This window comes from Schistocerca nitens, chromosome 4 (assembly GCF_023898315.1).
Source record: "Schistocerca nitens isolate TAMUIC-IGC-003100 chromosome 4, iqSchNite1.1, whole genome shotgun sequence".
NCBI classification, from domain to species: domain Eukaryota; kingdom Metazoa; phylum Arthropoda; class Insecta; order Orthoptera; family Acrididae; genus Schistocerca; species Schistocerca nitens.
Window position 1 is genome coordinate 884080819 of NC_064617.1, and position 15885 is coordinate 884096703.

The window sequence follows — 15885 nt, forward strand, 5'->3', positions numbered from 1 at the left end:
CTAATACCTAGAGTGTGTGCTATTGGTTCACCCACCTATTCGATTGCCAAGTTCTTGATGACATGATTACTGTTCTCGACAACATTATTACCACCATATGTGGGTCAAACAGATTTGTATATCAAGAATTTGGCACATTTTATTTCTGACAGCGTAAGTTTACATTTAACAACTTTCCAAAGTACTTCTGATAACAGAAATCAAAGTTTTATCAATAGGAAAATTAAACTGATGAAATGTACAAGTATAAGGAGGAATAATGTGTGCCCAGTACTTACATGGAGTGAAATTGCTTGTAGCTGTTGACAGAAATATTAGAAAGTTGCAAAGACTGTACCCAGCTTTTGTAACTTGCATAGCAGTTTCTCGGGAAAGAAAGGTGGATAAGTTGCGGAAGGTTGGGATGGAGGAATTGGCTGCTCAGCCTCTAGGCTGAGAGGGACCCACCTCGTCTGAGGACAAGGACTGAAGGCATCAGAGAAAAGAGAGGATCAAAGATAGGACATTGTCATCTCTGAGTCAATTAAAGCAGAAGAGATGTGGAAAGAGGAATGGATAGTACAACTTGGAACTTAGAGGAATGCATGAATGTTAAAAAGGAAGGAGGGCAGGGGGGAGTAGAAAGTTAATAGACAGGTATAGTTCTAATTTTACAAGCATTTTTGTTCCCTTAAGTTTATTAGTTACATGTTTCACAGATCATTTGAACAATCCTTTCACTGAAATTATGTGGAATGAGTCAGTTAAGATGATGTATACATATCATTAATATTAACATTAATGAACATGTTATTTTTTACTCTTATACATGCAACTACACTTAAAAACTAGGATGCTACTTCTTAAATAATAATTCATCTATGAAACAGAATGAGTTGTCTGGTAGAAATGATTTTAGATTAGATTTAAAACTTTCTTTGCTACCTGTCAGACATTTTGTCATTGATTAAATGATCAAAATATTTCTTGCTGCATATTGACACCTTTAACAATTGGTAATAAATGTCATATTTTTCCTCCAATGTTATAGCAATGAGCATCAGTGTTGTTCTCAAGTTGTCATGGATTATTTATGACTAATTTCATTAGCAAATGTATGCATTGTGATGGTGCAGTTAAAATGCCCAGCTCCTTGAAGAGGTACCTACATGATGACCATGTGCAATCATCACATATCATTCCTACTGTTCACTTTTATGGAATCCGTACTTTATTTCTGAGGGAAAATTATTCTGTAAGACATTACTGAGTGAAAATATGCAAAATATGACAAGGTATTAATTAGTTTGTTTCAAAGATTAGCAATTATATGCAGAGCAAAAGTAACTGTTCTTAATTGTTTGAGAAGCTAAGCAGCATGCTTCTTCCAGCTAATGCTTTCATCGGTATGTACACCTAAAAATTCAGAGCATTCTACCCCGTTTTCTGTTGCTCATGTGCTACATCAATAGCTGGTATGACACTGTTGCGCAGAACTGAATATAGTGTGTTTTACTGAAAATTTAGGGAGAGTCCATTTACTGAGAACCACTTAATAATTTTTTTAAAATTTTGCTCCATCTGGAGGAGCTCAGTGGTTGTACTTATTTCAGCTGATAAGAAAAGAAAGATACAGCAATCAGTTGTAACTTGTGTTTATTGTACCAAATTTACATCTAGAGTTCTGTCACTGCAGGAGATAAAGTTAACACATTTCAGTTGTTATTTGGCACAGCCTTCATAGACTATCCATGTCAACAGTTCAAACAGTCAGAAATTGAAAATATTGTCAATAATCATTTTTTAAATGTTGTGGAGAAAATAGGATCTAGATCTTCACTAGAAGAGGCAAGCCTACTAATAGAAGAGGCCATACCTGTGCAGTTTGAAACAACTGTAATTCCACCAACCTCTCCCTCTGAAATCAGTAAAATAATAAACTCACTGAAAAGTAAAAGCTCTTACGGAATTGATGGCATTTCCAGCAAGGTACTTAAAGCTTGTTCCCCACAGATTAGTAGGATTCTCAGCCACGTATGTAATAGCTCTTTGTAGCAGGGTGTTTTCCCCGATAGACTGAAATATGCCATTGTAAAACCATTGTATAAAAAGGGAGATACGTCGGATGTCAACAACTACCGCCCAATCTCTCTTCTGACAGCTCTATCAAACATTTTTGAGAAAGTAATTTATTCAAGAGTAGCCTCCCATATTTGTAAAAATAAAGTACTAACAAAATGTCAGTTTGGTTTTCAGAAAGGCTTTTCAACAGAAAATGCTATATACACTTTCACTGATCAAATATTAAATGCTCTGAATAACCGGACATCACCCATTGGTATTTTTTGTGGTCTCTCAAAGGCCTTTGATTGTGTAAATCATGGAATTCTTTTAGATAAGCTAAATCATTATGGTTTGAGTGGAGCAGTGCACAAATGGTTTAATTCACACTTAACTGGAAGAATGCAGAAAGTTGAAATAAGTGGTTCATGTAATGTTAAAACAACAGCTGATTCCTCAAACTGGGGGGCTATCAAGTATGTGGTCCCACAGGGTTCGGTCTTAGGTCCTTTACTGTTCTTGATATACATTAATGACTTACGATTCCACATTGATGAAGATGCAAAGTTAGTTCTTTTTGCTGATGATACAAGTATAGTAATAACATCCAAAAACCAAGAACTAAGTGATGCAATTGTAAATGATGTTTTTCACAAAATTATTAAGTGGTTCTCAGCTAATGGACTCTCTTTCAATTTTGATAAAACACAAAATATACAGTTCTGTACAGTAAATGGCACAACTCCAGTAATAAATATAGACTTTGAACAGAAGTCTGTAGCTAAGGTAGAATTTTCAAAATTTTTAGGTGTGTCCATTGATGAGAGGTTAAACTAGAAGCAACACATTGATGGTCTGCTGAAATGTCTGAGTTCAGCTACGTATGCTATTAGGGTTGTTGCAAATTTTGGTGATAAGAATCTCAGTAAATTAGCTTACTATGCCTACTTTCATTAACTGCTTTCATGTGGCATCATATTCTGGGGTAATTCATCATTGAGTAGAAAAGTATTCATTGCTCAAAAACGTGTAATCAGAATAATTGCTGGAGCCCACCCACGGTCATCCTGCAGACATCTACTTAAGGATCTAGGGATCCTCACAGTATATATATTCACTTATGAAATTTGTTGTTAATAATCCAACCCAGTTCAAAAGTAATAGCAGTGTGCATAGCTATAACACCAGGAGAAAGGATGATCTTCACTATGCAGGGTTAAATCTGACTTTGGCACAGAAAGGGGTAAATTATGCTGCCACAAAAGTCTTTGGTCACCTACCAAACAACATCAAAAGCCTGACAGATAGCCAACTAACATTTAAAAATGAATTAAAAGAATTTCTAGATGACAACTCCTCCTACTCATTAGCTGAATTTTTAAATATAAATTAAGGGAAAAAAAACAACAACTTAAACATTAGTGTCATGCAATATTTTGTGTAATGTAATATCATATCTTGTACAGATATCTTTTATTAACATGACACGTTCCACATCATTACGAAGTGTCGTATTCATGATCTATGCAACAAGTATTAATCTAATCTAATCTAATCAAACTCTTGATATGTATAGTCCAAGAATGCTATGTCAAATAATGACTGGAATGTGTTAACTTTGTCTCCTGCATTGAAGGTTGTCACTCTGTGACTGAAATCTAGATCTGAAACAATAAACACAAGTTGTGATTGGTTGCTGTACCTTCTATCATCACTTAATAATTTTTTGGAAAACATCATCAAAAATCTCTCCTGTCACTTTACTCTATGCAGTGGTTTCCATCCTTTTCTGTATGTTGCCCCTCATTGCAACCCCAGAATACCTTATGCTCCCCTATGTTAATTTCTTTACTTTATTTATTAATTTTTTGCATCTTTTGAAAAACTTTATTTGACAATAACACTTTAGTAAAAAGAGGGTCATCAAATGTAGAGTATTACAAAACTACAGTATTTCAAAGAATATAGTGCCCAAAATAGAAATGTCTTTATATCAAACAATGGAAAATCCAGGATGGAATGTAACAATACCAGAGAAGGAAAGTTGCTACTCACCATATAGCGGAGATGCTGAATCGCGATAGGCACGTGTGAATCTTTTTAAATGTCTTTATATCATACATAATTAAATACCTAAACATATTGTTTTCACTTAACCAACACTTTTTACAACAAACCTTTTTTTTGTGATGAGTCACAAGAGAAATTCAGAACATAAATGAAACTCTAGATTTTTTTTTTTTTTTTCTTTAGACAGCTCATGAAAATTTGGTTTCAAACTTGTTAAAGCACATCTAATGTCATTCTCCACAGCCAGATGACTGTGGTGTTTTGTTTTCATGATGGCTTCTGTCAAGAATCTGGTCTGACATAGAGATGTAGATAAGAACTATACGAGCCATTTTAAGGTTTCCTTTGTCACTACTGGATAAATAGGAAGTACACTAGCCTAAAATCGTTCTAACCTAGTTTGCTGAAGCTGTTCTTTAGCACTCAAATCATGTTTCAGTTCAGTTGCATCTTCATGTATTACATAAAAAAGTGAAGCACATCAGTATTGAAGGGTATTCTTGCAAATTTGCACTACCAGTCATCTGAAGACAAATGAGGAGAACTAAGTTTTAACTCTTCTTGAAGGTGTTCCAAGTGTTCACTGATGACAACTCTCCACTTATTAGCATTGTGCTGTTGCACCTCTAGAAGTTCATTGAATGAGAAATTAGTAAAGGGAGCATCCAGGTGACACTCACATAGTTGTGTTTTTCCCAAGAAGGCACACATGGTGTCATTGGCAAACATTATTGTGGTGTTTCTACCTTGTAGTTTCAAATCCAGATTATTGAGGGTTTCAAAGAAGTCCACAACATATGCTAGGGAAAATATAGAGCTGTCATCAGTGAATGAACGATTAAGCCCAACTTTCCCTTGATTCAAAAAAATTAGTTCTGCCCCCATTTTCAATTCATTAGCCTGCTAAGTATACTATCCTTCAAAAGCCACCAGACTTGTGTATGAAAGATTAAAGATTGGTGTTCAACACTATGATCATTAAATAGGACTCAGGAAAAAAGTGTGTTCACAGCACCTGACAATTTTATTAACCACACTGATAGCCAATTTCAGTGCAGTGTTCAGTTTCTCAGACAAAGCTTTTGATGCTTGTTTGTGGATCATACAGTGGGAAACAGTAAGATAATGATTCTCTTTCTTTGGCAGTGCTTAGGAACCTAACATGGTTGATGCGCCATCAGTACAGATTCCCATAACTCTGTCTCAAGTCAAACCATTTTCAATTAAAATGCATTAATGGCAGAAAATACATCAGAACCTTTTGAGGTTGTTCCCAGGTTTTTGGAAAACAATAATTCTTTCATTATTTTCTCCAGGTCCACAAATCAGCACTATCTTATTGAGTGACACTGGTATTGTTGATTTATATCAGTACACTTGTCACACTGCAAAGTCAAAAATGGAGACTTTTCAGTCTTTTAACTATCTGTACTTTTACAGTACAGTCAGGACCATTTCTTCAATCCTACAATGCACACTGTTGTCTGAAAGAGGTATCATGTCCATTTTTCACTGAATATCTTCTCCAGAAACAATTCTGATTACAGTGAGAATGCAAGGTTTGATTAATGTCTGAATGATATTATGAGGTTCTCATATGATGCTTCAATAACTTCTTGATTTTCCTGCTGAAAGAGCCCACCAAAATCATTTCATGTGATTTAAAGAATTTCTTTTTCCAACAGAAAACTGTTTTTATTTTTCAACACTGGGTCACCTGTTGTTAAATGATGTTCAGATGCACTGGCTGCAATAAGTCATTACTGAGAATATATGACTCACAACACACTGTGACAGTCGGACATTTTCATTTTCAATATATGTGAATCCACACTTAATACATTCTTCATTATACAATCTTCTTTTAGCAAACATACAAAACCCATAAAATACTATTTATTTCTATAGAGTGCAACAGTTGTAATACTGAGTTATGAATGCAGAACATAGACTGAAGAATTTGTTGTGTTAGCAATAATTTGGTGTTGTGTGAGGCAAAACGGATGCTGGTAAATCTACAAAATATGTTCTCAATAACTGTAATAGGAATACAAAAATGTTTACCCATCTAATCACATGTATCTGCTTTCTTATGAGCAGTCTGCATCCCCCTATAAAACTCTCACACCATGTTGGTAACCACTGCTCTAAGGAGATTTGTTATGATACTAGTATCATCTATGAAGAGTACCAGTTCTGCTTTTTGAATGTTAAGTGGAAGGTAATTCACATATATGGAATTTGATCAAGAAGTAATAAGAATTTTTGTTTTTCTTTAAGAATATTTATTTATCATCTTTGTCCCCTTCCAAGTAATCCCTCTCAGATGTAATACACTTATGTCAGTGATTTTTCCAGTCTTGGAAGCACTTCTGGAACTCCCTTTTCTTTATAGTGTTCAGCTCCTTCAGTGATTCTGTTTTTATCTCATCAATGGTGGAAAAATGACATCCTTTCATGAAATGGTATAATACTGTAGCAACAGCCATTATTTCGATATTGTTTTATAAGGCAACCAGTTTTGATGTTCCAGTAAAGTCCCCTTCACCCTGTCACATAAATGATACCAAGTACCACTCACATTAGTCAAGGCACCAATGTCCAGCAGACTTATCTTATGCCTTATCTTATGAATGCACGAGTGGTACCTAGTGTCATTCATCTGAAAAACCTGAAGACGATGTGAGGGGAACATCAAAACTTGTTGCCTGACAAAACAATATCAAAACAATGGCTGTTGGTATAGTATTATTAAATTTCATTGACCAGTAACTGTCCCATGCTCCTGAGCCCAAGATGGTGTTACATTTATGTCCTTTCATGGTTCTTTTCAGGAATAGAAAGGAGTTGCAGGGGGCCATGGCATGGCACATACAGTGGAACGAACATTGAGGTGTGAGTGGGAGCATTATCATAATGTGATTCCCATGAATGATTTTGCCACAGTTCTGATCCTTTCCTTGGGATTTCTTCATGCAAACAGTGCATTACCTCCACATAGTATTCCATGTTGACCGTACAACCATAAGGCAAAAAATCATGATCCACTATTCCATTGTAATCAAAGAAAACAGTGAGAAGAAACTTCATTTGTGATCATGCTTATCGAATTTTTTTTCGGTCTGGCTGTTCAGGCAGTTTCCATTGGAATGACTGGGCCGTGGCTTCAACATCATACCTTTAATCCTTCTCATAATATTGTTACATTCCATCCTGGATTTCCCATTGTTTGATACCTTTATGGCATGCACCAAAGTATATGCTGACATCATCAACAACCTCTCTGATGGTGATTTGTTAATTTTCCAGAACCATTTTTTTTTTATTTCTTCCATATTGTCATCAGTAATTGATATGCCAGGGGATCCAGGACAATCACTGTCTTCATCATATCATCTTGACCCTCATTGAAACATTTATAACATTCATAATCTTTTGTCCTACTCATAATAGATTCACCAAAAGTCAAAGTCAGCATTTAATATGTGGTGCTGCACTTTCTTCCATTTTTCCAGCAATGTTAATGCAAATTCTTTCATCCATCTTTTTCAAAAGTAAAAATTTGCAAAGCACTCTAAAACACACATAACCTTTTCGACCAGCAACAACAAACTAAATATTCAAATCAGCTGAAAATGGAAACCTGTAAAACTGGCTGTATTTTATTATTTAAGGCTTGTAATATTTGGTGAGTGAATGTATAAGTAGCATTCTCAGCTGACCACCCTTCTGGATTCCAAACTGTGATATACTATGTGAACTGTTTCTACTTAAATGAGAGACTACTCTTCAATGCATCAATTTTTTGAATATTTTGGAAAAATCTGGCAGTAAGGAAACTGGACGCCGATTATTTAACTTTTTCTTGTCACATTTCTTATTAGGAGGTTTAACATATTTTGATCTGTCTGGAAAAATTCCCAGCGTCAACAGTGGATTATGTATATCACTAAGAACATTAGTTATTAAGTAGAACAAATTAAGTTAGAACAAATTTTCAGAATTCTGTTCGAAATGCCATTAACACCATATGAACTAGAATTTTATAAATATATTAATTTCAGCAAAGGATTTTGATGCCACTTCTAGATGCTTAAAGTTTTGTGGAATATTTTTAATATATTCCCTTGCTTCTTCAATTGAACAACTTATTCCTACTTTTGCTGCTGCATTTAGAAAGTGATTGTTAGAAGTATTTGCAATATCTATGAGGGTCATTCAATAATTAAAGTGACAATTTGGTCTGGGGAAAAAACTGTTCATAGGTCAAGTTTGGTACTTTTATGGCTTTAAGTTGGCATCACTAGGATGAGCCCTGATCAGCTGTTTTGTTTATAATCTCAAAAATACATTTCAAGATGGTGACTCTGCTTGAAACATCCACATTAGTTGAACAATGTTCTGTTATTCGTTTTTTACTTGCTGAAGGCGAGAAACCAATGAATATATACTGTAGAATGTCTAAAGTTTATGGTGAAGGTCATATGAATTGTGCAAATTTTTACAAGTGGGTAGAGCAGTTCAAAAATGGTCACAACTCAGTGACTGACAAACACCGTTCTGGCCAACCAGTTGCAGTTTCAACTCCCTCACTTGAAAGTCGAATTGATGCTGACTGCTGTGTGACTGTGGAAATGATAGTAGATAAGGTTCGAATTAGTACTGGTACAGTTCACAAGATTATTTGTAACAAGCTGAAGTACTGCAAAATGTGGAAGATGGGTCCCAAAGGAGTTGACGTGCCTACACACTAAACAAGGTTGAAAATGTGCACAGAGCAAAAGGAACATTATGAAAGAGAAGGTGAGCACTTACTCAACAAAATTTTAACTTGTGATGAAATTTGTGTTCACTTCTATGAGCCAGAATCAAAAAGACAAAGCATGGAGAGGAAGCACCCCAACTCACCTGTCAAGAAAAAATTCAAAACCCAAGCATCAGCAGGAAAGGTGCTTTGGGATTGTGAAGGTCCAGTTTTCTATGATTATCTCAAAGAGCACCGTACAATGAACAGCCAATAGTATTCGGATTTGCTTTTAAACAAAGTATAGCCAACTATGAGAGAGAGACGTCGTCAGTCTCAGAGGAGAGGTGTGATTCTCCAGTAGGACAACGCACGTCCTCACATTGCTCAACTAACCTGTGAAATCATCAACAAAATGGACTGGGAAGTACTGCCTCATCCCTCTTTCAGTCCTGATTTAGCACCTAGTGATTTCCATTTGTTTGGCACACTGAAGGAGGCATTACGTGAGAAGAGGTTCCAGGATGACGAGGACGTGAAAAAGTTTGTGGGAAATTAGTTCAAACATCGAGGTAAAGAGTTCTTTGCAGCTGGAATAAAAGAGCTTGTAGCCTGTAGGAACAAGTGCATAAATGTTCAATGGAATTATGTCGAAAAGTAGAAGTAGTATCATTTTCTAAAAATAAATGCTTTTTTCTCCAAACCAATTTGTCTCTTTAATTATTGAATGACCCTCATAAATTATCAATCACAACATTTTCATTTAATTTGTTATGGTATATTGTAGACTAGCTGTCTGTCCTGCCTCCTGTTTGATCACATCTCATGGAGTTTTACTCTTATTATCTGCATTATTAATTTAAAATGCCCTAATTATGCATGTCTATGCATAATTAGGGCATTTTAATGACTTTCCGTAAAATAACAGATGTAAAAGAAAGTGTAGTGCTATAGATACAGAGATGCTGAATTAAAAGTGTTTGGCTGCCAAGAGAGCAATGCCTGATGCTTCAATGCCTACCATAGCAGAATACTGTCAAATGACATTTCACAAAATCCAAGAAATTCTGGTTGTTGTAAAGGCTGCTAATGGCACCAAAGTTAGTGTCCAGTTCCTATCGAATGAGACAAGAAATGAAATTGAGGGTAGCAAACTAAAAGCTCAAATGCTTAACTCCATTTTCAAATGTTCCTTTACAACAGGAAACACAGGATAATTGCCCAAATTTAATCCTCGTACCACTGAAAGGATGAATGAAATAAGTATTAGTGTCAGTGGTGATGAGAAACAATTTTGGGCCTCGATGGGGTCCCTGTCATATTCTATACTGAATATGCAGCCAAGTTAGCCCCTCTTCTCACTATAATCTATCATAGATCCATCAAACAAAAAAACTGTGCCCAGTTCTTGGAAAAAGGCACAGGGCATACTCATCTTTAGGAAGGGTAGTAGAAGTGATTCATAAAACTATTGTCCAATATCGTTGACATCAATTTGTTGTAGAATCTTAGAACATATTCTGAGCTTAAACATAATGAGGTATCTTGAACAGAATGATTTCCTCAATGCCAACCAGCAAGGTTTTAGAAAACATCGATTATGTGAAACCCAATTCGCACTTTTTTCACATGACATATTGAAAGCTCTGCATCAAGAAAACCATGTAAATGCAGTATTTCTTGACTCAGTACAACACCTATGCTTATTTTCAAAACTACAGTCATATAGGATATCAAGTGAAATTTGTGACTGGATTGAGGACTTTTTGGTAGGGAGGACACAGCATGTTATCTTCAATGGAGAATCATTGTCAGATGTAGAAGTAACTTTGGGTGTGCACCAGCTGTTCATGTTTTATATTAATGATCTCGCAGACATTAATAATAAAATCAGGCTTTTTGCAGATGATTCAGTTATCTATAATGAAGTACTGTCTGAGAGAAGCTGCATAAGTATTCAGTCTGATCTTGATAATGTTTCAACTTGCCCCCAAGTGTTCAGAAATGTTAAATTTTGCACTTCACGAAATGAAAAAACTTAGTATCCTATGACTATAATATCAATGAGTCACTGTTGGAATTGGCCAACTCTTACAAATACCTGGGTGTAACACTTTGTAGAGATATTTATTGGAATGACCACATAGGGTCAGTCATGGGTAAAGCAGGTGGTAGACTTCGATTTATTGGTAGAATACTGGTGGAGTGCAGTAAGTCTACAAAAAAATTGCTTACAAATCAGTCATGTGACCCATCCTAGAATATTGCTCTAATGTGTGGGACCTGTACCAGATAGGAGTAACAGGGGATATTGAACTTATATGCAGGAGGGCAGCACGAATGGGTACAGGTTTGTTTAATCCTTGGGAGAGTGTCACAGAGAAACTGAAGGAACTGAATTGGCAGACTCTTGTAGCCAGATGTAAACTATCCCAAGAAAGACTATTAACAAAGTTTCAAGAACCAGCTTGTAAGGATTATTCTATGGATATACTACAGCCCCCTAGGTATCTCTCACGCAGGGATCGTGAGGATAAGATTAGAGTAACGGAGGCATTCAAACAATCATTCTTTCCACACTCCATATGTGAATGGCACAGTAAGAAAACCTAATAACTTGTACAATGGGATGTACCCTTTGCCATGAACCTCATGGTGGTTTGATAAGTATAGATGTAGTACAGTATTTTCTGTAGTTTGCAAATAAGATTGGTTCTTCAGTTATTCTGGCAAATATATAAATTTTTCTCTTGCTCTTAAATGAGATTTTAATTCCCTTAGTTCTCCACAGATAACCTATTTTTTAATGGAACTTTTGGCTAATTTAATAGGAAAGTAACTTTCAAATATTGACACAAATATGGAAGAAACTGAACTGACATTAACATCTCTTTCTGTATATACATTATCCCATACAACCCGTTTCAACTTTTTCTTAGAACACAATATCCTGTTCTCATTAATAAGCCTGACTGCTCTGTATGAAGCTGCCTCAGGAGTGTAAGATCTATTGTTTATTTCCATTAATTGCGCATCATGATCTGACAGTCCATTAACAACGAGGTACACACTAACTGTTTCAACATGAGAAATGTGCATAAAAGTGTTATTGGTTGGGACCATACTATCTTACTTCACATGAGTTGCAAATGTAACCTCTGAAATGAGATTGAATTAGGCAAACAATGATTCCAGTTCATTTTTCTTACTGTATCTTAAGAAATTTATATTGAAATCTCCACAAACTGTTAACTGTTTCTTCTTGTCTGACAGGTAGCTCAATGATGCATCTAGTTCTCACATAAACAGCTGAAAGCTTCCTAGAGGGCATCTGTAGACAATTACCAGAGAAGTATTCTGCACAACTCACAAGCACATGCTTTTAGATTCTGATCTACACAAAACCCATTTGTTTCAATGTTTTTAACTTGGTGTCCAACTTTTATGTATGTTGCAACTCCTCCTTTTTCCATGTTAACTCTACACGAAAATTATACTAGTCTATAATTACTGATATTTAACGTCTCCATCTGTGTGGTTACATGTTGTTAATAGATTGTTAATTTCATGTTAATTGCAACAAGCTTAGCTTCTAATGTTAGAGTCAATAATATAGAACATTGAGCATACAAGTTTGAACAGTTCAGTTATTTTGTAATTTGGTTTGTTAGTAACACTGCAGACTATTGAAAACTCAACATAAAATATTTAATCTTTAAATGACCTTTAATAGCAGTAGTAGTAGTAGTTGTTGAAGGGGGTGGCGGCAGTGGTGGCGGTGGTGGTGGTGATGCTGCTGCTCCTCCTTCTTCTGCTGCTTCTTCTTCTTCTTCTTTTGTTGGTAGTGTTGTTGTTGTTGTTGGTAGTGTTGTTGTTGTTGTTAGTGTTGTTGTTGTTGTTGTCGTCGTCTCTGCTGCTGTGGCTGCTGCTGATGATGACGACGACGATGACGATGATGACACTGCCAACGTTGGCTCTGCATCCACATTAGATACCACAGCTGTAGTCACTACTGTTGTAAGCATCCCCAGTTCTGTCTCTGTAGTACTTGTTACACTGAAAACTGCTTGTGTTTCTTGAGACAAACTTCCGTGTATCATTACAACACTTGTATTTCCACTTTTCTGGAGAGGAACATGTGGAGGCTTCTCCACAATTTCAGGACTCTGTCCATCAGTTGTAGATGTGGGGCTACCTGAATTATTACTCAGGTAAACTGTTGTCTTCCCTGAAGTAATAGAACATTTTATTAAAATATGTCTTTCTTTGTTTTTTTTATTTATCACAAGTGTTTACAATGTTGTAAGTGAAAATTTACAATGCTTAGAAGTGGGATTAGTAACTGAACTTTTATTGTAGACCTACAAGAAGGCTGATAGGCATGCAACTAGCAATATGGGCCTAGGCACGAGAGCTCGATACTGTAGTCTGGGCTACTGCCAGCAATACACTAGGCATCGCCACCCACGTGCCATCTTGTACCCAGCTAGTTACTGGAACAAGGGACACTTCAGCATATGGTGTATGTGACACTTGCAACAGCAGCGACAGCAGCAGCAGCAGCAGCAGAGCAGCAATGCCACAACAAACCCTCTTTGCTGCACATAAATACTGGCCATCCAGCTGGATCGATCATTCATCAAAGTGGAGAGTCGTCGAGTTGTCAACCGCATAGTGCCAATTTCTGCTGTGAGGTCACTGCCACTGTATTGCCATCCCAACTGGACCTCCTGCCAGAGGGTTTGGCCACTGCCAGATGGGTCAAGGATAGAACTGAGGCCGACGTAGCCACCGAGCCACTGGGGCACTCGCCACGGCCAATCACTTTCAGCTAGCTGCTGGTCCGAGATTCTCTCCCTCGACATCTAAGCCTGTCTCACACCATGGCTGGGTGGGTCTCTCCTGCCTAGAAATCTGTGTGCCATTTTCAGCTCCCACATCAGCCCGGCTTAGCTCAGCCACTGGGCGGGGGACGTAGACTGCCCGAGGTCTCACTACGCCTCGGCTGCCCTGAGCACAGCGTGCCCATCAGGGTTTGTGGGTGTACATTCACATTCCAGTACCAGAAGATGTAGGTTTGAGCTTTTCGTATTAACTGTTTGAGTAATAAAGGGATTGTACAAAATTTAAACAGCTTCTGGCTCAGCCCAAACCGCCATCCTCCAGTAGAACATATCCACACCCTCTAAAAGTAGTGTCAGAAATAATGGTGGAGACCACAGTAGTGGTTCGACATTCCAATCATGAAAGAGCGATGATGGCAGAAGCAGTGGGGAAAAAACAAGGTCTGACTTCAAGTTTTGGTTTGGGCCTGTATGGTTATTTCTTTCTCCTTCCTTTGAACTTTGAGAAAATTGTTATTTTGTGTTTTGGTAGTAACAGAAAGTAATCAAAATGGCATGATGTAGAAAGCAGGAAGCATTTCAACATCTGTGTGATCATGATGCTCAAGTGTGACCTGATAATTTAGAGTCACAGTGCTAATGTACTGACAGTTGCAAAAATGGGAGAATGGAATGCAGGGTCAGTTCGAGAACATTTTTCCACACAAATGACTATGATTTGCCACCCTTCCTCAACCCTCTTCCCTCATACACTTTCACCCACTCGAGTAGTCACCATTATTTGTGAAACATGCTGCATACAAATATTGCACTTTGGTGCCTCTGGCATCCCTGTCAGCTTGGCGCCCCCAAGTGGTGGCTTGTGTCACTTGGGACTTAAACTGGCTCCGATAGAATGACAAGCAGTAACTAACAAGGGAAACTCCTCATTGCACTCTCCTCAGAGTCAGTGGTAAGAGGGCCCAGTAGACAGCTCGTGAAGAACTGATCACAAATCAAGCATGAAAAAGGGAAGGAGTGCTGGACTGTGGGAAAAAAAAGCAAAATGGAAACAGTGAATGGAGCAAGGAGAAGAAGTTCAATATAAAGCTGCATGTAAAAGCAATGGCATTGTGGTTAATTGATTCCAGTGTTCGACTACCGAGATGGCTAGCCATGTTCAAACTGCTCTCTTGTGCCAATTTTTATTTTTCGCTGTTCGCATTATCTAATTTGTGTCTGTGTCGATGCGTAATGTCTGTTTGCGACAGCGAAGTGTAAGCGTAGGGACCTATAATGACAGTATTCTGCACAACTACTCTATTAGCAGCTGAAACAAAGTGGCTCTCGAATGGATACTGCAAACGTTTCACGACAAGGCAATAAGTCAATAGAATCCTCCACCAGAAAACACATGTGGTGTATTATACATGGCATTAGTGACAGAACATGGGTCATACAACAGGAATCTCTTATCGACACTGCTAATTTGTATGACTAGTAAGTGAGTGAGATATGCCTCCTTGCCCGGTATAGGTGTTCATATGAATGTGAACGGGATTACTTCCAAGGAAATGATGAAAACATAATATTTTGTCACATAAGCTGCAACAAATGAATGCAAGAGTTTCAAAACAACACAGTTCTCTGTGCTCTGTCAAAACACTTGTTTTTAACATTTTTGTAGTTGTGTTCCAGTTTGGAGGTCTTGACTCTTGAATTCCTTTGTTGTAACATAGTTCACACCCATTTATTTGTTGTTTTCATTTTTGTGAGACGTCTATGCGGTATCTCGCCCACTCTCACTATTCATCACGTTTACTTGTGATGGTAACGAATTGTTACCGCATGGCTCATATTCTGTAACCAATGTATAGTATGAAAACTGCCAAGACTACAGAAAGAGAACAAACATTTCAATTACCAGACAGACAAATCATAATTTTGTGAGAAAAATAAATGACATGAGGGAGTTTCGAACACAGTTCGCCCGCTTGGCAGTCCAACATAGTTACCATTTACTACAGCGCCGTTGCTGCTTAAGGCTGCTCTTTATTGCACTTCTTGTTCTTGAACAGTTCACTGTTCCTATTTTGCTTTTTTTTTCATAGTTCAGTACACCTTCTTCCTGTTTTCATGCTTGATCTGTGTTCAGTTTTTGACACACGTAACCACTGGACCATCTTACCACTAAATCTGAGGGGTGTG

At 37.2% G+C, this 15885-nt stretch overlaps 1 protein-coding gene across 5 annotated transcripts in view; it reads right to left on the minus strand.

The window, feature by feature from the left end:
* LOC126253408 (mucin-5AC-like) overlaps positions 1 to 15885 on the minus strand; it is a 448548-nt gene that overhangs the window by 152783 nt on the left and 279880 nt on the right. For 4 of the 5 annotated variants that reach the window (XM_049954712.1, XM_049954713.1, XM_049954711.1 and 1 more), the window contains one exon: positions 12579 to 13082. The exons of the other annotated variant lie outside the window; for it this stretch is intronic. In XM_049954712.1, coding sequence (XP_049810669.1) covers positions 12579 to 13082 — 504 coding nt within the window. The remainder of the gene's footprint in view (positions 1 to 12578; positions 13083 to 15885) is intronic. 5 annotated transcript variants of the gene reach the window in all.